At 38.8% G+C, this 23,736-nt stretch overlaps 1 protein-coding gene across 1 annotated transcript in view; it reads right to left on the bottom strand.

Moving 5' to 3' along the window:
- Positions 1-23,736, bottom strand: part of FAT4 (FAT atypical cadherin 4) — a 177,661-nt gene that overhangs the window by 33,781 nt on the left and 120,144 nt on the right. Inside the window, exons 7-9 of the mRNA XM_025268036.3 lie at positions 17,656-17,836; positions 9,936-10,186; positions 3,563-7,912 (exon numbers count right to left, since the gene is read on the bottom strand). Coding sequence (XP_025123821.3) covers positions 3,563-7,912; positions 9,936-10,186; positions 17,656-17,836 — 4,782 coding nt within the window. The remainder of the gene's footprint in view (positions 1-3,562; positions 7,913-9,935; positions 10,187-17,655; positions 17,837-23,736) is intronic.

Here is a 23,736-nt window from a genome sequence, read left to right as displayed (position 1 = left end):
AGTAGGAAAATATAGGTGCTTTGAAAGAATTCTGATGATCAAAAAATATCTGAATACATACAGACTTTGAAGACGGCTTCACTATAGTACTTAATGTTAACAGAAGTAAAATTTAACCAGAATGAATATTTAAAAATTCATTCTGTGAGGTACACTTGTGCTTCAGTATAAATTTTGTCTTACAGCTTATTATCTTTGATTGGTTCTTTAAGACATTTTAGTGCATTAGCTCTACATTTCTAAGTCAGGTTACCTGGTAAAAACTAGCTGGAAGAAAAGGAACTCAAAATGATACTTGAGGGATTATCTCTCCAAACAACATTCAATATATATTATAAATATGTATTAATACATTTAAACAATGCTTTCTAATTTAGTGTGTAGATTAACAATTTGTCACCATGATTTTTGATATACTGTTTGTATATCAAAATAGTACAAAGAAATGCAAAACAAAACAAAGAAATAAAACTATCAGACTTTACTTAACTGCCTGTTTTGCTGGATGACCTATATACATAGAATTTGGAAACAAAGAATTATATTAATTAAAAAATTCAAGATTTATATGAAGTATTCAACTGCATGCTTGTTTATATCACCCCTGATCAATTGGATTATCCAGTTATGCAAATGGAAACTGAAGTGAGCTATGAGGAGGGACAGTATGTAAAATTAATACATTACTTCAAATGACTTCCTTACAAAAAGAGGTTATGATGGTTGTGATCCAGCTTTGGCAGCTCTGTCCCTAGAGTCACCAGAGCATAGGCTCAGCTTCCTACAATGTAAAGTAGGAGCAATAATAGGATCTTTCTGTCAAACATTCTCTGTTGACACTCAGATTCACTTGTATCTTTCCATACTGTCGGGGCTGGAAGTTAGAAAACTATCATCTTTCCAGACTCCCTTCCAGAAGGACTGAGGTTCAGTTTGTGCCAATGGGTGAGAGTTGAATGATAATCTGAAGGGTAAAAAGAAAGCAGTCACTGTTCTGGGAATCACCCACTACAGCCCTGCAAAGGTGACCAGGAGTGCTTTCTGGAAATACTGCGATGTCGTTATGGCTGAGGTTATTGGTGAATTTTCCTGACTTCCATACTTAGCCAGTGTGAAGCTTCTAATACATGTCTCAGAGAGATGCTGTGCAGTTTAAGTAGAATAATGGACAAAAAATTCTAAGAAGGCTCATATCACAGGCTCACCATAATACTCTCTAGCAAGTGCAGATCAAAGTATGATGAGGTGTGACAGGCGTTTAAAGAGCAGAGGATGTGGAGTAAAGCTTATCATCAAAACTCAGCTCACTTTCTTGTGCCGTGCTGGAGGCAAGTCATTTAACTGTATTCTCTCTAAGATCTAATTTGTTGTCTTTCAATCAGAAGGATAATAATATTCATTTAATAGATTTGTAAGAACTAAATAACTAAATGAATAAAAATGTCTGTGATGCAAGGAACTTTAAGCAGTATTGCAAGTAGCCATTTGATAAATGCTATTAATATTTCATAATGAAGGCCGGGTATGCTTAAAAGTTTCAACAACTACATTTAGAAAAGGATGCAGTGTATGTTTAAATATAATGAAACAATTAAAGAAACAAACTAGAGAGGAGTAAAGCGAAAAGGCTAGTTCTATGCCCCATGCCTTAAGCAACATTTCTGCTGAGATCAGCATACGTGCCTCGCTCACACTCATGTCATTTTCCGTCTTCCCCATGTACTACCTAATGCAGTCACCCTTTCTTCATTCTAGGACTAAGTGTTAACTCACTCTAGGTGTGAAATAGTGTATCATACTAAAATGGAACTAATAAATAATCTTTATTGTTGAATTCACAACAGAGGAAGTCATTTGGAGAGTCTGGGGGTGGGAGAGGTGGACGATAGAGTGAGAAAGGTTTTCTGGAAATCCTGAACTCATAACATGTATGTAACCCTGTTATTCATAATCGTAAGAGTACAACTCTGGTATGTCTTATGCCTACCTTCTGCCTCTGAGGCTTGCCTTTATAGAAATTCTATAGCATACCTCTGTATTGACCATTATATTAACACTACTACTAAAGCTACTAATTAGCATTGCTATATATTGAAAGTTGGGATCTGTGCTAGATGTTTTACAAACATTATTTGTACTCATTACAACAACCCTAAAAGATAAGTAACTGTGACTATTCTCATTTTATATATGGGGGAGTTGAAAGCAAGCAAGATTAGGGGACTTCCCAAAAGCTATAGATAAATCAAGTTTTGTCAAATCCCCTGATTCTTTCCATACATATGTTTGCTGCCCCTTTTCTTCATTTATATTTTAAGGACATTATTTTGTCAAAAGGTAAAGCTTATATGATCTGCTTTGGCTTATTCAAACTTGCTGTAAATAATCATCAAGTGATTCAGTTCTCCAAATATAAAACCATGAAGTTTACACACGATAGGCTTCATTTAAAAATATTATATACAAATACAATTATCTTAAAAACTTATTTTTAAAAAGTATTCTGCAATATACTTACAAAATTTTAAAAAGTATATCCTGGTTTTATCTATTTCACTGTACTTTACACTGAGTTAATAAACACCACAGGGCAACCCAATGTAACATATATGTAATAAAAAGGTATAGTGTACAAATTACAGAAAAGAAATTGTCTTCCTCAAACTTATCTACAGCATAAATGTATACACATTTGAAGGTACACTAACCACAGATCAGTTAATAAATAGATGATGGATAGATAGATAAGTAGGGCTAGAAACAAAGATCTGTTTATAAGCATATATCATGTTCTATTAGAATGACAAAGAGTAGTCAAATAATTTCCCTATATATTTAGTTCTGCTCCCAAAATATTAAGGTATATTGTGACTCAGTTTTGCTCTCACTAACCTGAGAAATCAGCCAATGATACTTTCTACCCAACTACTAGAAATAACAAGGCATTTAGATCTCAATCTAAATTACAGCTGTTGCTTCATTTCTTCACAGTGTGGGTCAAATTTCAATAATCATAGTGATAATTATGGTGAAAATCATAAAATTGATGATGATAAAATAATTTACAACAGTGGCAGTTCTTTCGAACACAAAATAGTCCAGATTTTATACCTTAAATGCACCATGTCCTTTAACTTTAGAACACTTTTTTGAAGATAAGATGCTGTTTTTGCTCTTGTACAAGACACTCAGTAGGTGGACTAAGAATTTAAACTCCGAATGAACTGTGTAAGCTCACATCCCAACTCTACAACAAATCAACCAAGTCACCTTAGACAATCAACTCAATTGCTCTCTACTTTTCTTAAGAAAAGTTTCCTTTTCTTAAAGCTTGTAAAATCATTATCCCTATCACTTGTCAGGTTCCTCCTGAGAAGTGAAATTAATATAGATCAAGTTCCTAGAACAGTGTCTGGCCAATAGTAATCACTTAAAGCATTTGCTATGATTCTGCCTATTCTTTACAGAAAATCATTTGAAGATGACAAAGTTCATAGCTTTCTATCATACTTGATATGACTAGAATCTTGGTGGGCAAAAAAAGAACTTAACACCATCATACCTGTGTATCCAGTTTTGCAAACACAGTTGAAGCCTCCTGGAAAGTTTTGGCAAATGGCACCGTTCTTGCAGGGACTGGGCAGGCACTCGTTGATGTCTCGCTCACAGGCCCGGCCGGTGAAGCCATCCGGGCAGCTGCACGAAAACCCTCCCACTAAATTGTGACAAGTCCCACCATTGTGGCAAGGGGATGGAAGGCATTCATCTATGTCAATTTCACACCAGCTGCCTGTGTAGCCTGGCAGACACTTGCATAAGAAAGGCTGCAGAGGTTCGTTTGCCACGATGATGACTGGAAGGCTCTCATGGCTCTTCAATTCAGTGCTCACGGCTAGCCTCCTGACACAGCTCCCTCCGTTCTGACATGGGCCAGGGGCACAGGAGTCATGATCCACAGACTCCACCTTCACTCCGCTCTGCCTCAGGAGGATCTCCTTGATGCTTTCAAAGAAGGTGGCTACACCACTGGGATTCACATACTGATTGTGGTTTCGCTTCACAGCTGCCAAAAGAAACGTTCTGTTGTGCCCTTCATAAGCCCCATACAGCTGCACAGCAGTCCCGAGGCCCGTTAGCTGTGAACTGGCAATGCGCAAGAAATGAAGGTAGTGGTTGGTCAAGAAATCCTTCACGGTCGGTACACCAAGACGCAGTAGGATGCTGTTATCCACTGTCGCGTTGGAAAATCCCGTGAAGAAAACTCGGATGTTGCTGGTGACCGTGCTGTGGACACCATCGTTACTAAGGACGGTCAGATCAAACGTGCCATCTGTGGACCTCGGCTGGGAGCTCAGATCACAGGTGCCCCTTGGAATACTGAAGAGGCTGGTCACTCCTGAGGTCAGGGAGCAGTGGAAGGTGTCTAACACATCGGGATCCTGTGGCTTCACGGAGCCTAAAACCCCACCAGGAAACAAGTTACCATAATAATTAACAAATATCTCCACCATCCGAGACTGTGATGGGTTGTCATTTTGGTCTATGACTGTGATATGCACGGTCCCTGTGGAAGACATCTGAGGCACGCCAGAATCCCTGGTGACCACAGACAGATAGAAGTCGGAGATCTGCTCTCTGTCGATCTCTCGGGTGGTGCTCAGAACTCCCGCAGTGTTCAGACTGAAATAATTGGTGGCAGGACCTGTGCTCAGCAGATAGTAGGTAAAGGGGCCTTGATTGGGAGGGAGATCCGGATCTGTGGACTGAAGGGTCATCACCAGAGTTCCTGGGCGTTTGTTTTCCATCACTTCCCCCTCGCTGATGGTCAACACAGGCCCGTTATCATTTATATCTTCCAGGGTGACTAATAAGGAGGCACTTCCAGTAGCGGAGGGGGTCCCGGAATCCACAGCCAAAACCGTGAGATTATAGATGGGTAGGGTTTCTCGATCTAACTCTGCAGTAACGGTGATCTGTCCTGTCTGTGGATTAATGGAAAAGGCACCATTTTCATTCCCTGATCCAATGAAGTAAGAAAACCGACTCCAGCTGGGAACAGAGTCTGAGTCAAAGGCACTGACAAAGGTCACGTGAGTCCCCGTGGGCACCCCTTCACTGATCTGAACGCTGTAGATGTTTAGACTAAAAACGGGGGGGTCATTGGCATCAAGCACAGTGACATTCACAGTGACTTCATCTATGTCTGCACCCCGAATGCTGCCAAAATTCTTGGCCAGTACCTTCAAAGATACCCTTTCTTCTTTTTCTCTATCAAGAAGTCCAGACACATAAATCTGTCCCGTCTTCTTGTTGATCTGGAAACCCTTCTTTCTACTGTTACCAAAAATCAAATAATGAACCTCCCCATCACTGCCCAAGTCACGGTCACTGGCAAATACTTCTCCAACAATAGTACCTGTAGGAGCTGCTTCTGAGATTTCAAAATAGTAAAGTTTGGAAACAAAACGAGGCACGTATTCATTTGTCCCTTTTAATTGGATATTAACAGTGGCAAAACTGCACCTCTCCTCATCGGGGACATTGAAAGCTTTCACAGTAAGGTGGTAGCTCTGCTTGGTTTCAAAATCCAAGAAGCCTTGAGTGGTGACGACTCCAGTGTTGGGGTCAATGACGAAGAGGTCACTATCAGATGACTGTATAGTGTAGGCGATCACAGCATTGGTGCCAGAGTCAGCATCTGTTGCATTTAGGTGGATAACTGTTGTCCCACTGGGGGCATTTTCCAAAACAGTGGGGAAATATTCATCAGGGAGAAATACTGGAGAATTATCGTTCACATCAATCACATTTACAGTCACACTGCAGTAACCAGTCCTTGAGACCCATCCTCCGTCTGTAGCACTAACAGTCATCTCATGTTTCTGGCAGAGCTCATAATCAAGGGCTTTGGCGAGTGTTAATACACCTGTGGAGGAGTTGATTGCAAAGATGCCTTCTTCATTCCCTGAGGAAATACTGTACCTAATTAAGCCATTCATAGCTGTGTCTCTATCTCTCGCAGAAACAGTTCTAACAATGGCTCCAACACTGTGGCTTTCAGGGATGGTTGCACTCATGTGACCTTGAGAGAATTCAGGTGTGTGGTAGTTTTCCTCCGTTACAATTATTTGAACAGTTGCTTGGGATGAAAGTGGAGGGTTTCCCTTATCTTTTGCGGTGACAGTGATCAAAAAGTTTTGATTCAGGTCAGATGTCAGGGGAGCTGCTACTGAAATCCACCCTGTATGATTGTCTAACTTAAATTTTCCCAAATGATTTTCATTCAAAATGAAATACTCCACTTCAGAATTCAAGCCAAAATCTTTATCATCGACTGCAGTAACTTTGATTAACTTCGTCCCAACTTTCACATGTTTGGTGACTGGAGTAAAATATTTAGTTTTAAGAAATTGTGGTGCATTATCATTACTGTCCACCGTGTTTATGGTAACTGTTGTCTCACTAAGTAACGCAGGATTACCTCGGTCTGAAGAGGTCACTATAAAACTATGTCTGTTGATGTTCACGTTGCTGAAGCCACTGACATTTTGATATTTTAAGACCTGTTTATTGAAAATCTCTCCTGTGGAGGCATTAATCCTGAAGTACTCTGACTGAGATTTTATAAAGTAAAACACTTGTCCATTTGATCCCTCATCGGGGTCTGTCGCAGATACCTGAGTCACTTTGGAGCCAATTTCAGTAAGTTCAGGGCAATCTAAATAATAGGAGGGTCTGCTAAACCTTGGAGCATTGTCATTGACATCTGTCACAAATATTGTGACGTCCGTACTTACAGTCCATCCAGAGTCATGTGCAGAAACTCGGATTCTGTAACGGTCTGTGTCTTCTCTATTTAAAGGTCTACTAATTACAATATCCCCAGTGCTGGGATTAATGGTAAATGGAAGGCTTGTGTCCATTATAGAGTATCTACTAATTGCATTTACACCAATGTCTTCATCAGAAGTTGTGACACGTGTAACTGTGTACCCCAATGGGGAATTTTCAGGAACATGGGCACTGAATATTTGCGAAAACCTCGGGGCATTATCATTTTCATCTAAAATGTTAATGATGACTTTTACTGAGGTACTCTGAGAAGGGGAGCCTCTGTCTGAGGACTTTACAATAAGCACATACTGAGATATTTTTTCCCTGTCCAAAGGTCGAATGCTTCTAATTTCACCAGTGGCATGATTGATACTGAAACTGTGTTCTTTGTTGCCATTAATGATTTCATAATCTAACTGTCCATTGGGCCCACTGTCCTTGTCCACTGCAGAAACAGTGAGTATTTTTCGAGGAGAAAGGTTTTCTAATATTTCAGATACGAATGGATCGTCCTTAAAGACAGGAGGATTATCATTGACATCTAACACGGTTATGTCAAGTTTCTCATAGGAGGAGAAAGGAGGAAAACCTCCATCTCTGGCTTCTATCCATACAACATATTTTTGTATCTTTTCAAAATCTAGAGGCTGACTTATGGAAACCTGTCCTGTTAACTGATCAATCTGGAGTGTGTTGCCAAGATTGCCACTTGCAATATAATAGGACAAAGGTTCTCCTCTCAAGGAGGACCCTGTTACAGTAGTGACAAGAGTGCCTACTGGTTGGTTTTCAGGAAACATGAAAGTCTGTTCTTTGGCTTTGACTTTAGGGAAATCTGCTTTGTTCACAAATCGAACAGTCACTGTGGTAGAATCTGTTTTGGGGACTGAGCCACCGTCTTTTACGTGGACAGAAAATGTCACTTCTGAAGTGCCATTTAGTGCTCCGGCTGCCATAATAGCTCCTCTCAGTGTGTCAATGTGGAATTTTTCAGAGTTTCTACCCGAAAGAGAATAATGGAGTTCAGAATTCGGTCCAATATCAGCATCCGTGACAGTAACTGCAAAGACGAAGGAACCTATAAAAGAGGGAGTGTGCAGTTATAAATCACATGGGACCCCAATAAAACGTCTGATAGTAAGTTAATACAGTATACTAAAACTATATATAAAGCACTCTATTGCTACCTGATACAACTTTATTTTCTGACGATTACTAGAGGAGAACAGTATATCTTATATTGTCTCGAAATTTCCCCAGTCAAATCTACTTAACAGTAGTCTTCAGGGACTGACCTGCCATTATCTACCTAAAAGCCAGACGATCTATGGAATTTAATATTTTTCAGTGTACCTTTGAGAGAAGCACAGGGAAGAGCAATGGCTAATCATTCCAAATTATAGTTCTTAGGAGAAAAATCTGTACATACCTTTCAACAAACACAATAATACATGAGTTCTGCAAAGAACTATGTTTTTGCCCAACAGAAAAAACACATAATTGCTCTATTATGTCTTAAAATACTTTGAATTACATTTTATGTAATCATATAAACAAAAATAATATGCTTAAAAAATAATTGTCAATTCCTTGTGCCCACTGTTCTATGGGAAAAGTTTTTTAATCTGTGAGCTATTCTCATATGGAGATAAAGTATACATATGAATGTGTGTTTATATACATGTGTGTGTACTACAACAATTATACTACAACAATTGTGTATTATGTATACACAATACATATATATGAACAATTATAGTGTAGTAAGAAATAAGAATTGAAGAATGGACTCAATTTGGATTCCAAAAGTTAGTGCTTGGGATGAAGGCCAAAGAGGAACAGACTGTAGAGGAGATAACGCTGAAAAGCTGCCATAAGGATATGCTTTTGATAGACTTATTCAGAAAACTTTCCCAAACCTGCACTCCTAGCCCTGCAGAAGAGTTTGTGACACAAGTGAAAAGTAGTCTAATTTTAAGAAGGCCAGTGATTCTGCTAAATTACAGTATGTTTAATGAGGGGGGAAAATGCCTAAGTCTTATTCACTTTGTATAGGAGATGTTATATTGCATCATTACACATTGGGTATAACTAGAACCATGCCTGCTAGCATCATTTCAGCTGAAGGCCCACTCCAGGGATTCATGACTTTGATACTGGCTTTTTCTTTTAATAAAAAGTTGGCACAAAAATTTATGGATTTTATACTTTCAACTGGTAGCAACTAGACCCTCTCAAGTGAGTAGAAGATCAAAATTCACTAGAGGCGAAATTGTGGATCTGTTTTGTTTTTTTTTTCCCCTCTCATTAAAAATATCTTAAAGGAGAGAAAATTAAATTAATTATAACTTCATTTATTTATTTTCCAGTTTCAAAATCCATTTCAAAAATTACCAATGGCAGATGATTTGTGTAGTTCCTAGGAGAGTAGGACATTCTTCCCAACGAAGCAAATAAACCCAAACTAAACTTAAAAGAGGGTTTGAAAGATAAATACATATTGTCAATGCCAGCATGGTTCATTATTGGCTCCATACACATATTAATAGAAAAAACTTCATCCATTAAAACTAAGTTAAAAATATTTATAGCAGTAATTAACTAGAAGGATTCTTTCAATAAACCTTTTGAAAATTTGTCTATGAAGCATTGGATAAAATATTAATTTTGTATGAATGAATACAGTTGAGAGCCTAGTACCTCCAAGATAATGTTTCAGGTATAATGTAAGGACATGCCATGAAAAATAGATAATGCCCTTCCTATCGGGGCACACACAAATTACATCTCAGGAAGAAACCTACTTGACTACAAAGTGAAATCTATTTTCATATTTACCAATATTCAATTAAAATTAAGAAACAGCAGAGGAAAGCTGTGGCAATTATGAAATCTTAAATACAATTGGTCTGAGAAAAAAAAATTAGTTTGCAAGAGTCAATGTTCCTTCAATTGCTTTAAACAAGAGTTTAATTTTAGAGGATTTGCAAACTTTGGCTACGTCAGAAATATACCTGCAGAAAAAACAGAAATGTAATTATAGCAAGTGCCCAGTGCATAGTTTTTATTTATCTGTGAGACATCAGAGGCGGTTTGGTTACCTGGCAGAGTAGGAGACGGGATGTGTGTGACATATGGGTGATGCTGAAATCTTGGTGGGTTGTCATTGACATCAGTCACCGTGACGAGCACACTGGTAGAACTGGAAAGAGGTTCTGGGGACCCAGCATCGCTAGCAACAACCACTAAAGTATAATTCTCTTTTGTTTCCCTGTCTAGCAATGCACTGGTGATGATTTGTCCTGTGGATGGGTTGATGGTGAACTGAGAATTTCCACCAATGATCCTATAACTAAAGCAGAGAACAGACATGGGCATATTTCTTCCAGTTTTAATGCTGCAACATCTATTTACTAGAATTTTAATGAGCAAGGCAGAAAAGTCAGGGAAAACATTACAAGTAAGATCACAGAACAGTGAAAGAATATGCTAGTTCACATTTTATGTGAGCATCACATTAACAGTCTTTATGGCAAGATGTCCTATGACCTCAAGCAGGTCTTCACAAGGTTTGTGAGCTTCCTAAATCATGCAGGTCCCTAGAAAATACCCAGAAGACTATCATATTTTAAATAAACTAGCCTGAAAGCATAAATCAGGCTCTTGCTCTAATATTGTGGTCAGTGGCCAGGATCACAGATGAACATCTGTTAAATACATCTAAAAAGTATGTATCTGCTGTGTGCTGTAATATACCAGAAAAGATCAGTGGAAGGTCTTGTTCTCTAAAGACCAAACACTGTATATGACACATATTGAGAGTTGCACTGTGAAGAAAGCTGAGCGCTGAAGAATTGATGCTTTTGAACTGTGGTTTTGGAGAAGACTCTTGAGAGTCCCTTGGACAGCAAGGAGATCCAACCAGTCCATTCTAAAGGAGATCAGTCCTGGGTGTTCTTTGGAAGGACTGATGCTAAAGCCGAAACTCCAATACTTTGGCTACCTCATGTGACAAATTGACTCATTGGAAAAGACTCTGATGCTGGGAGGGATTAGGGGCAGGAGGAGAAGGGGACAACAGAGGATGAGATGGCTGGATGGCATCACCGACTCGATGGACGTGAGTGTGAGTGAACTCCGGGAGTTGGTGATGGACAGGAAGGCCTGGTGTGCTACGGTTCATGGGGTTGCAGAGAGTTGGACACAACTGAGCGACTGAACTGAACTGAACTGAACTGACTATCCAGAACAGCTCAAGAACTGATTATTCATACAGACAGATTCCTAGTTACTAATTCTCTCATTTGCTATTCCTCATATGGCCACGCTGCTTTGCTTTCCTGTTGTAAGGAGTGGTATGACACCTTCATGGATATTTTGATGCTAACCAGATTGGTTAGTGGGCAGGAGTTTCCACTGAGAATAGCTTCTCTCTTCTTTCTAAAGAAAAGGCTATCTGTGTGTATTTCTGAGAGCTCAGCTAGGAAAGAAGTAGCTAAGCTTGAAGGTTCAGAAGTTGGCTGTGGTCCAGAATGTTTTCTGTTGGAGGGTAGTGAGGAAATGAGGAAATGGATATCTTTCAAGTCTTCTCCTTCATGCCAACAAGCAAATGCCCTTGTTGGAACCAACGGGTGTTTCTATTGTTTGCTTTGTGTCCATAAAAACATAGCAACAGCAAGTGTCTAATAGAAACAGCAGGAAAAACTTTACATCGCAGCCAGTGCACATTCTTCCTATTAAGTTCATTGTTTAAAACAAACATTTTGGCACCTTCATCCTTCTTTAGAGACATCAGGAACTGTTAAGGAGCTATGTGTTCTTTTTTTGTTGAACAAAAGAGTTCTATAAAATGAGAGCTAAATAGATGGAGCATAGAGAGGGAGTTTGGTTGAGAACTGATTTCAAAATTGATAAAATACTTTATATCACTCAGATTCGAACATCTTATGGCAACTTCACATGCAAGATCCGGAGTAAGAACAACAAAGACTGTATTTCCTGGACCAGAAGTGACTTCTCATAAAAGTACTATTGCTGATTATTAACACCCTTACACAGTAGACAATACCTATTTCTGATATCAAAATAAAAATATCATAGGTTTGGAAGTTAGAAATTCAGGAGTCATGAAATAATCACATTGTCTTACCTTTTAGAGAAAGTCTGTAGAAACCTGGGTTATGAGAAGTATGTGAGTTTATTTTGGGATAACTTAATAGGGAGAGAAAAAGTGCTTCATAATGCCACAAGCTTTTTTTTATGACAGCAAAGGTCAGGGTTCAATCAAATATTTGTTCCCTTAAGCATTCACATATAAAAATAAGAAGGATACAAAAAGCATGCAAATTTGATTTGGATGTCTTGCATATGAGAACGTCATGCTATATTAGATTGAGCAATGTGTTGAAAGGCAAATGATGAGAGTTCTGGCCCATGCTGAACTCAATAATCCATAAAAGAACTTTGAACTATAAAGCCTTTAGTCTTTATTTTATGCTATTGCACATAAGACTGTTTAAAAGTAGCTAATATATTTACTATTTTCAAAAAGTAAAGACTAAATTGCCATGTTAACATGTGGTTAGTTTTTTCTAGACTTTCTTTGTTTCTGAAATGTATGAAAAGTGCATCCTAAATATTAGATATCCTTTACTATCTCACAATATCTATAATACCAGTTTTAATCAAATTTATACTCGTAAGTTAAAAAAACAAGACAGAGAGAGAAAAGAAGCATATGTGACAATATAAAATGAACAGACTGCCAAGATCATATGCCTGGGTTTCCCCCACTTAATTCTTTTTTTTTTTTTTTTTTAGTTTTGGTTCACTTCTCATCTTTCATGAATCTCTGTACTGTTTCTCTGATCCAAATTAGTTTTCTGTATGGTTATGAACTTTATTAGATCAAGTCTTGTGCTACCTTCTAAAATCTAAACACCTATGCTTCTCTAATGGCTCAGATGGTAAAGAAACCGCCTGCAACACAAGAGATCCACGTTTGATCCCTAGGTCAGGAAGATCCCCTGGAGAAGGGAATGGCTACCCACTCCAGTATTCTTGCCTGGAGAATCCCCACGAACAGAGGAGCCTGGCAGGCTACTGAATGACTAACACTTTCATTCTTTCTTTCATGCTGTTCTTTACAGTTTTGTAGCATCTTATTGTGTTCTTAGTGTGTACTCAGCAGACAACAAGGATTTCATTTATTTCCTCATTTAAGCCTCGGAACCGTCCTAATAGTGTGGTTTTGTATTAGATTTTTACTTGATAAGGAATTTGAGTCCAAGGGAGGCTAATATAGTTGCACAAAGATGCATAAAGTCTATAAGTGGCAGATGAAGACTTTGAACTTCTGTCTTTATGACCTCAACATGCACTTTTCCCATTATCCTACAGTAGAAGGAAGATGAGACACAGCCTGGGAGCCTTCAGGGGAGACAAGAAATGCTGTAGCTCATGCTAAGCCCAAAAGCAACTCTTGTGAAGGTGTGCTGATGTAGGATTGGTTTACAATGATTTAGTTCTTTATCGTGTGGCACTAGTGTTAAAGAACCTGCCTGCCAATGCAGGAAACGTAAGAGACACAGTTTTGATCCCTGGGTCAGGAAGGTCCCCTGGAGAAGGAAATGGGAACCCACTCCAGTATTCTTGCCTGGGAAATCCCGTGGACAGAGAAACCTGGCGGGCTACGGTATACGAGGTCTCAAAGAGTTGGACACGACTGAAGAGAATGAGCACACACACAGAGTTCAATGTCAATCCACAAAGATCTTCATTTATTTTCTGACTCAAGAAATTTACTGTTTCAAATTACTGGTATAAACAGATCATGATTATCTAAAATCTCAATCAATTGTTGCATTTGTAAAGCTGAATTATCCCCATTTGATTTTGTGAATCTTTTTTTTAACCTCTTCCTGAGATTTACTACGATCATAAGGAACTGTGTTGTGGGCTGCTAGAATATGATGATCTAGTAATAGTTTAGAAACTGAACTCTGTTTTGATCTCACTCAAGTACTTAAATTCATAAAATTTCTTAAACTTTCTAAATCTTCTCTATCTATAAAGTATTATGCATGTATGTATTCCTTTCATTTGGTAGTTTTTGAGTGTCAAATGTAATTTCTTTTGAAAAGCACCTGGCATTGTAATTAGTATGTGACACAAATTCAAAATTTAGGTTTATGTTTATAACAGTATACACACATAGCTATAATAAACTATCATTTTTAATCTATTATAATCCATCTTTATATTTGGGTGCATGCATGCATGCTAAGTTAATTTAGTCATGTCCAACTCTTGGCAACCCTATGGACTGTAGCCCACCTGGCTCTCTGTCCATGGGGATTCTTCAAGCAAGAATACTGGAGAGGGTTGCCATTTCCTCCTCCAGGGGATATTCCTGATCCAGGAATCAAACCCACGTTTCTTATGTCTCCTGCATTGGCAGGCGGGTTCTTTAGATTCTCACCACCTGGGAAGCCCTTATATTTGGGTAAGATGAACTAACAGATAGAAACATGGATTAAGTAGGTAAAAAAATTCTGAACTCAAGCTTATATCCTAGATAGAAGAAAGATACATGAAAAAGTAAATGCAAAACCAGGCCATATATTTAAGTGCTATGTGCTCTGAAACTGCTCAGAAGCATTGTTTCAGGAATTCAGAAGACAAAGAGATTGCTTTTGACTAGAAAAGCCTTTCCTGGAGAACAGTAAATTTAGGTTAAGATTTAAAGGGGTTACTCATTTAAAAGGGTTACTCATCTTACAATAGGGCTTCCTCAGGTAGTGCAGTGGTGATGAATCTGCCTGCCAGGGCAGGAGATGCAAGAGACTCCCTGGGTCAAGGAAGATCCCCTGGAGTAGGAAATAGCAACCCATTCCAGTATTCTTGCCTGGGAAATCCCATGGACAGAGAAGCCTGGCGGGCTACAGCCCATCGGGTCACAAAGAGTTGGTGGTGACTGAACACACACACATCTTACAATAGTAATGAAAAGGGAGAAGGAAGGTATTCTAGGCTAGGAGTCAACAACTTGCTATAAAAGATCAGTAACTATTTTAAATTAGTAAATATTTTAGTAAATATTAGTAATATAAGTAAATATTTTCAGCTCTTTACACCATCAGATCTCTTGCAGCATTCAGCTTGCCCTTGTAATGCAAAATTAGTCATAGACAATGCACACATGAATAGGCGTGGCTATGTTCCAGTAACACTTTGTTTACAAAAGCAGTCTCTGGCTGGAATCTGGCCTGCAGGTTGTGTTTGGAGAACCCTGCTCTAGGATAGAGAAGGACTTGAACAAAGCCAGAATGCTTGGGAAAGCACAAATCCTTTCCCCAGAAGCAGAAAGTGATCCAGTGAGGCTGAAAGTCTGGCTATACGTTGAAGATTTGTGCAGAATAAGCTTGGAGAGATGCTGGGGCCATTCAAGGAGTGGCTGGAATATGCAGACTAGGCCTTATGCCCTAGGCAAACTGGAAGTTCAAAGCTTTTGAGGATGGGGGAGTTTCACTGTTAAAGCTGAAATACAGAGCAAAGGGGTTCATATTATTGCCGTTGTTCTTTCATTCACTGACTGACTCTGCTTCATCCAAACTGCTTCCTACAAAGTTGAGAGGAATTATCATAAAATGTAAACTAGTGATGTTACTGGCCACCTTAACACATTTCAGTGGTTTCTCCAACTAGATGCAAAAAAAAAAAAAAAATGTGAATCTTCTCATTGGGTATACACGGCTCATTCCTAACCCACACCAACCATACTGAATAGCTTTATTTTTCTGATGCTATGTTTTTGTATAGCTTTACCTTTGTACCTGTTTCTGTCTTTGCCTAGAATGTCTTTCATCCTTTATTTGTTCATAAACTATTCCTCTGTCTTTCCAAAAATCATCGCTTCTACTTATTTCCTCAGGTTTCACTGACTATTGATTCCACACATGCTGTGTTTAAACTATGCTTGTTACAAGGTACTATAATTGTAATACAGCAAAATTACCTTCTATATTAAAGATTTCTCCTTATGAGAACTGAAGTGCTTAACTCCTCAGAACTTAACAAAGTACCTGGGATGTCATAAGGGCTTCAAAATCATACAGGATGCATGCGTGCTAAGTCGCTTCAGTCCGTTCTGACTCTTTGCGACCCTATGGACCATAGCCCACCAGACTCCTCTCTCCATGGGATTCTCCAGGGAAGAATACTGGAGTGGGTTGCCATTTCCTCCTCCAGGGAATCTCCAGGGAATCGAACCCGAGTCTCATAAATTTCCTGCATTGGCAAGCAGTTCTTCAACACTAGCACCACATAGGAAGCCCTTATACAGAAAAGTATGGTATATAGATTGGAAGGATTATAAATCAGAGTCAGAAAAGTAAGCTGATTTTTATTACGTTAATCTGGGCATGATATAATTATGGACTGAATGAGGATCTTGGCAGGAGCAATACACAGAAAAGGAATATAGAGGTGGAAAAGATGACTGTTAGCCATCAGGACAGGAAGACAAAGAAAGTGAGACAGTATCAGTAAAAGGAAGCAGAATGCCAAGATAAGGAACAGAAAGGGTTAGGAGCTTCTGATATGTTGTGCTAAAGCTGAAACTCCAATACTTTGGCCACCTGATGCAAAGAACTGACTCATTTGGAAAGCCCCTTATGCTGGGAAAGATTGAAGGTGGGAGGAGAAAGGGACGACAGAGGATGAGATGGTTGGATGACATCACTGACTCAATGGATATGAGGTTGAGTAAACTCCGGGTGTTGGTGATGGACAGGGAGGAATGGCGTGCTGCAGTCCATGGGGTTGCAAACAGTTGGACATGACTGAGCGACTGAACTGAACTGAACTGTCCTAATTTAAGAGTGAATATGATAATTTTTGCAAAATAAAAATAGCATCCTTTTGTATTATATCTGACTATATGAAGCAATAGTTATTTGAAGAGTTTTCACACATAGGTTTTAGCCCAGGGACTCTGGGCTGGGCATGGCTGATGACAAGCAAAGTATTCCAGAAGTGATGCACTGCCACTTCAAGGCCTGGCTTTTAAGAACGTTAGCAGCTTTCACCTGAGGTCCTTGGAACCCAGAGGGTTTTCTACCATATAAAGAAGTCCAACTACTCTGCTGAAGAATCACATTTAAAAGCCCTGAGACCACAAGAGCAGAGAAGGGGCTCAATGGAGCCTGATGTTCCAGCCATCCCTGCCAAGGCACCATGCATGTGAGTGAAGCCATCTTGGGTCCTCCAGACAGTCACCAGGCAAATATCACTAAGTAATACTAGTCAACCACATGGAGCATGAAAGTCTCCTCCCCCTGAGCTGCGTCCTAATTCCTAAATTACCAAAAGGATGAAATGCAATAAGAATATAAATAAAATCAGTAAGATAAAATTTTAGAACAATAAGATCATTATTGTTTTAATCCTCATTTTAGGCACAGTTGGTTATTTAGCAATAATTCCTGGTGGCTTAGACAGTAAAGAATCTGCCTGCAATGTAGGAGACCTGGGTTCAATCCCTGGGTCAAGAAGATCCCCTGGAGAAGAGAATGGCTACTCTCTCCAGTATTCTTGCTGGAAGAATTCCGTGGACAGAGGAGCCTGGTGGGCTACAGTCTATGGGATCACAAAGAGTTGAAGATGACTGAGCAACTAAAACTTTCACTTACTTTCAATCACAGTAGGGTTAGGTGTTAATATATGACATTTCCAATGAAATGAAGCATTATATGCATTTCATTCAAAGACTAATGTTTAATGAGAAAAGTAATCAAAAGTTACAAAGGAAAAGGCACTGACCTGATAACCGCATTGGTTGAAGCATCAATATCTGAGGCATTTACCAATATAACATCTGTCCCAGTTGGTGCGTCTTCAGGAATTGTCGTGAAATACATTTTACTGGCAAAAGTGGGGACATTGTCATTGACGTCATCCACTATGACATTGATTGTTCCAGTTCCAGTCAGGGCAGGGAATCCTAGAGGGAAAAGAAAACCAAGTCTTAATGTTCATAAATCACAAAAATAATATAGCAAGATTAACAATGGGTTGTAGACAGAACTACTAAAGAGAATATAGAAAACACCCCAAGGTAATATTTGTGAATACATAGACAGGTGGTTGAGTATTTTTTAGTTTTGTTATAAGAAAAATATTTTTATTTACGGACTAGTATTTCAACTCTTTTCTAGTGATACTGCACAAAAGAATATGTCAACCTCCTAGTCTATTTTAAAGGTACTCACTCAGCAATGTAGAACACAACAATATCATTTAAATGCCACAAAAGAGGCACTACTGGTTTCTCTAAAATTATAGTAAAATAACTCAAGCCCGATTTGGAGCATCCCTCTGGATCTGGAATAGCTGGCCAGCTGACAAAGCAGAATTAAAAACTGTATTCCTAGATGTGACTATCAATTCTATCCTTAAAAAAAAAAAAAATTAACTGCGTTTTGAGGACTTTAAATCCCCTTTTCTGTACCAACTTATATTTCTTTGCAGAAAATTTTAAAAAAGAAAGCACTCTGACCTTTCATTTGCTGGAAATAGTATGTCAATGAGATGACTTGAAATCATTTCTGTTGCATTTATTTAATGTTTAAGGTAAATATGAAACAATCCATTTGTATTCCCTGTTCCAGTGCCATTATCAGGATATAGTGAAAATGCAGCATTTAACAGAACCCTGGAGTACACTGTCTATACTACACAGGGTTAGAAGACTCTTGTGTCGTGAAGGTCAGATGTCATATTTAGTTGATTCTGTGGGTTATCTCAAAGGTAAATGGCAAACCATCTGCTTTTAATTGTTTTTCAGAATCATTTTTCAAACTTTAATATACCAAAATAGAAATAATGAAGGTCTGCTTACCTATATTTATCTAAAATAAAATAAGGCCCTGGATACGCTCAACTTTAAGATACAACTTTTCTTCCCATAAAATTATTTCCCATTAAATGAAGCTTTAATTCTACTCACTTTTGGTATCATATATTTGTAAATAAAGCCATTCTTTCACTTCTCTGTAAAATGTTTATGAATATTTCCCTAATATATTGGAATGGTGTTGAGATTCATGATCTTCCAATATTATTTTTTGTAATAATATTCTTATGATTTGCTAATATGTCCTTATTGCTATTCAGACTTTTTCCTGTGTTCTTAGATTGTCATTACTGATGGCATGAAAGTGAAAATGAAAGTGAAGTTGCTCAGTCATGTCCGACTCTTTGCGACCCCATGGACTGCAGCCTATCAGGCTCCTCTGTCCATGGGATTTTCCAGGCAATAGTACTGGAGTGGATTGCCATTTCCTTCTCCAGGGGAACTTCCTGACCCATGGATTGAACCCAGGTCTCCCGCATTGTAGACAGATGCTTTACCGTCTGAGCCACCAGGGTCAATTTTATGTTCCAATGTATGGGAACCAAAAATCAATAGACTAGAAAATTATGGAATGCAGTGGTTTTTGTGCTCTATGCAAGGAAGTTCAAATTCTACGTTAGATGAAAAATTTGTATGACCACTTGAACTGGGCACTATGACAAGGCATGGTATCTCCCGGAAATCTATTCAATTAAATTTACGCCTCAAGCTGATCTCTGTTGCCTTCTCTGTGGGACAATTTATGTCAAGAATTCCATTTATATTAACATATTTTAAAATTAATTTCTGCAGATATCTTGCCTTTTAGTTGTTGGATTTTATATTGAAGAAAACTAGTTCTCACTCTTTGCCTTTTCTGCATCAGTTCAGTTCAGTTCAGTTCAGTTGCTCAGTCATGTCCAACTCTTTCCGACCCCATGAACTGCAGCACGCCAGGCCTCCCTGTCCATCACCAATTCCCGGAGTTCACCCAGACTCATGTTCATCCGATCAGTGATGCTATCCAGCCATCTCATCCTCTGTTGTCCCCTTCTCCTCCTGCCCCCAATCCCTCCCAACATCAGAGTCTTTTCCAATGAGTCAAATCTTTGCATGAGGTGGCCAAAGTATTGGAGTTTCAGCTTTAGCATCAGTCCTTCCAATGAACACCCAGGACTGATCTCCTTTAGAATGGACTGGTTGGATCTCCTTGCAGTCCAAGGGACTCTCAAGAGAGTCTTCTCCAACACCACAGTTCAAAAGCATCAATTCTTCAGCACTCAGCCTTCTTCACAGTCCAACTCTCACATCCATACATGACCACAGGAAAAACCATAGCCTTGACTAGATGGACCTTTGTTGGCAAAGTAATGTCTCTGCTTTTCAATATGCTATCTAGGTTGGTCATAACTTTCCTTCCAAGGAGTAAGCGTCTTTTAATTTCATGGCTACAATCACCATCTGCAGTGATTTTGGAGCCCCCAAAAATAAAGTCTGACACTGTTTCCACCGTTACTCCATCTATTTCCCATGAAGTGATGGGACAGGATCCCATGATCTTAGTTTTCTGACTGTTGAGTTTTAAGCCAACTTTTTCACTCTCCACTTTCACTTTCATCAAGAGGCTTTTGAGTTCCTCTTCACTTTCTGCCTTTAGGGTGGTGTCATCTGCATATCTGAGGTTATTGATATTTCTCCCAGCTATCTTGATTCCAGCTTGTGTTTCTTCCAGCCCAGTGTTTCTCATGATGTACTCTGCATATAAGTTAAATAAGCAGGGTGACAATATACAGCCTTGACATACTCCTTTTCCTATTTGGAACCAGTCTGTTGTTCCATGTCCAGTTCTAACTGTTTCCTGACCTGCATGTAGGTGTCTCAAGAGGTAGGTCAGGTGGTCTGGTATTCCCATCTCTTTCAGAATTTTCCACAGTTTATTGTGATCCACACAGTCAAAGGTTTTGGCATAGTCAATAAAGCAGAAATAGATGTTTTGCTGGAACTCTCTTGCTTTTTCCATGATCCAGTGGATGTTGGCAATTTGATCTCTGGTTCCTCTGCCTTTTCTAAAACCAGCTTGAACATCTGGAAGTTCACAGTTCACATATTGCTGAAGCCTGGCTTGGAGAATTTTGAGCATTACTTTACTAGCCTGTGAGATGAGTGCAATTGTGCGGTAGTTTGAGCATTCTTTGGCGTTGCCTTTCTTTGGGATTGGAATGAAAACTGACCTTTTCCAGTCCTGTGGCCACTGCTGAGTTTTCCAAATTTACTGGCATATTGAGTGCAGCACTTTCACAGCATCATCTTTCAAGATTTGAAATAGCTCCACTGGAATTCCATCACCTCCACTAGCTTTGTTCATAGTGATGCTTTCTAAGGCCCACTTGACTTCACATTCCAGGATGTCTGGCTCTAAGTGAGTCATCACACCATCATGATTATCTGCGTCGTGAAGATCTTTTTTGTACAGTTCTTCTGTGTATTCTTGTCACCTCTTCTTAATATCTTCTGCTTCTGTTAGGTCCATACCATTTCTGTCCTTTATCGAGCCCATCTTAGAATGAAACGTCCCCTTGGTATCTCTAATTTTCTTGAAGAGATCTCTAGTCTTTCCCATTCTGTTGTTTTCCTCTATTTCTTTGCATTGATCACAGAGGAAGGCTTTCTTATCTCTCCTTGCTATTCTTTGGAACTTTGCATTCAGATGCTTATATCTTTCCTTTTCTCCTTTTCTTTTCATTTCTCTTCTTTTCACAGCTATTTGTAAGGCCTCCCCAGACAGTCATTTTGCTTTTTTGCCTTTCTTTTCCATGGGGATGGTCTTGATCCCTGTCTCCTGTACAATGTCACGAACCTCTGTCCATAGTTCATCAGGCAATCTATCTATCAGATCTAGTCCCTTAAATCTATTTCTCACTTCCACTGTATAAGCATAAGGAATTTGATTTAGGTCATACCTGAATGGTCTAGTGGTTTTCCCTACTTTCAATTTAAGTCTTAATTTGGCAATAAGGAGTTCATGATCTAAGCCACAGTCAATGAACTACAAATATTAAAATATTGTACTTGCCTTTTCACTAGTCACTTAAACAATGGTAGGGTAATATCATACGTAATTCACATTCAGAACAGATTTAGAAGTATTATAAACATGGAAGAAGCACATCAAAATAATACTTTTAAAATCTCACTCAACATAAATGTTTATTGAATCTTTAGGCATTCATGTACTGGTTTAAGAAGTTTACCTGAATTGTCTACTTTTCATAAGTTTGTCTGGCTGTTACCTCCATTTTATATATAAATAACATGAAAGAAAGGGATAGAAAAGTTGAGCAACTTTTTTAGGGCCATTGACCTGGTGAGGAATGGAACTAGGTTTTGACTTGAATGGGGAGCTCTTGACCACTGATAGAAAAGCCAAAAGGTGTTGGCAGCAGGACACATGCTGCTCAGTGAGATGCTCTGGGACTCTGGACAAGCCCGTCTCAGGGAACAACACGAGCCCCAAGCCAGAGGAAAAGGCCCATCTGTGGCAGACCTTAGTTATTGTCCAGGTTAAGCTTGTGTAGCATTTGGGGACATCTGTCTGGCCATAAATTTTTAATTTTTCACAGCACATGTTAAAGCCCAAATCAATATCTTCTGAGTTAATATGGATAACCAGTGTTTAGCCCTAAGCTCTGAAATGTGCGTTTAATTATACACAGTTTAATGGAATGGAAGTTAATTGTGTGAATGATGTTAGTATCTCTCCCATTGTCTGCTTGAAAACAATAACTAGAGCTTGTTTGTACATTTGTGTGGACAAAAGCGGATGTCACGGGAAGGAGGGGCTATATCTGATGAATCATGAGGGTGGATAACTAAGTCAAGGTCCCAGATATCATGAAAGGCTCTTTTATCTCTATTACTGACATTGTATTCCACTCATTAAATCTGTCTCCTTATACGCAAAATGGGAATAATGAGAACAAACCTACCCCAATAGGGGTGTGGAGGGGAATATAACATGTTTAGGATAGTGCCTGGTGCATAGTTAGAATGTATTCTATATTATTCTTCGTTGTTGTACTTGTTTTAGAAATCAGGAGGTAAAAAGGAAAATTGACATTTAAAAGGTCAGTTTTTAATCTTACAGATTACTGTGTCATAATTCTCAGGATTTTTGTCCCCTGACAAAACTTTCAAGTCAGTCCTAAGACAACATTATTCGGGAAAAGGTTTTGAATCATTCTTTTCTTTTGATGATTTTTTTTGGGGGGGTAGTTTTAAGTGTATGAGACTCAGCTTTCAAAAGTTTCACAGCTTTGTATAAGATGTGTTGAACTGAAAATTTAAAAATGCAAAATTTACAAATTTCAAGTGAGAGAAGATCTGAAAATGTCTGATATGCTCTCTAATCAACAATGCTTAAACTTGTTAAGAAATAACTCAGTAACTGCCAAATGGTTTTATCTTTGGTATTCTAAAGTGTCTGATGACACACACATGAAAAACCCCATAAAATGATGACTAACTCATTTGGTTAGGAACATGTGATTTCTTTCCTTGTCTATAAACTACATAAATGTAGTTGCTGATGTGTTTTCTGAATTAGTAAGCAAAATGAAAAAAAAAAACAAAACACACACACAAAACATTGTTTACCTAGGAAAATATTCAACAAATTCAATCTCATGGTTTCCATACCAGAGAACAACTAATTTTTCCACAAGCTCTTGAAAGCACACCAGCAACACCATATGATCCTGGCCTGAGAAGTGGCTCCACAGTAATCCCATATCCACATGGGGCATCTGCTCAAGCCAAGAACCATCACGAGTCCCCTTTCCTCCACTAGTTAGCAGCCACAGCCCACTTTAACAGCACTTGGGGTTCTTCTCTTCCTCTTTTCTTCAAGAATTGATAGAGTGACCCAATTTCTACAATGGCCTCAATTTCTTGTTGCCCCAGGGGATGGGCATGCAGGTCTTATTTACTTTTAAAGTTTTACAAGGAAATTG

This window comes from Bubalus bubalis, chromosome 17 (assembly GCF_019923935.1).
Source record: "Bubalus bubalis isolate 160015118507 breed Murrah chromosome 17, NDDB_SH_1, whole genome shotgun sequence".
In the NCBI taxonomy this organism is placed as follows: domain Eukaryota; kingdom Metazoa; phylum Chordata; class Mammalia; order Artiodactyla; family Bovidae; genus Bubalus; species Bubalus bubalis.
Note: the sequence above shows the minus strand (reverse complement) of the source record. Positions and strands in the feature narration are given on the sequence as shown.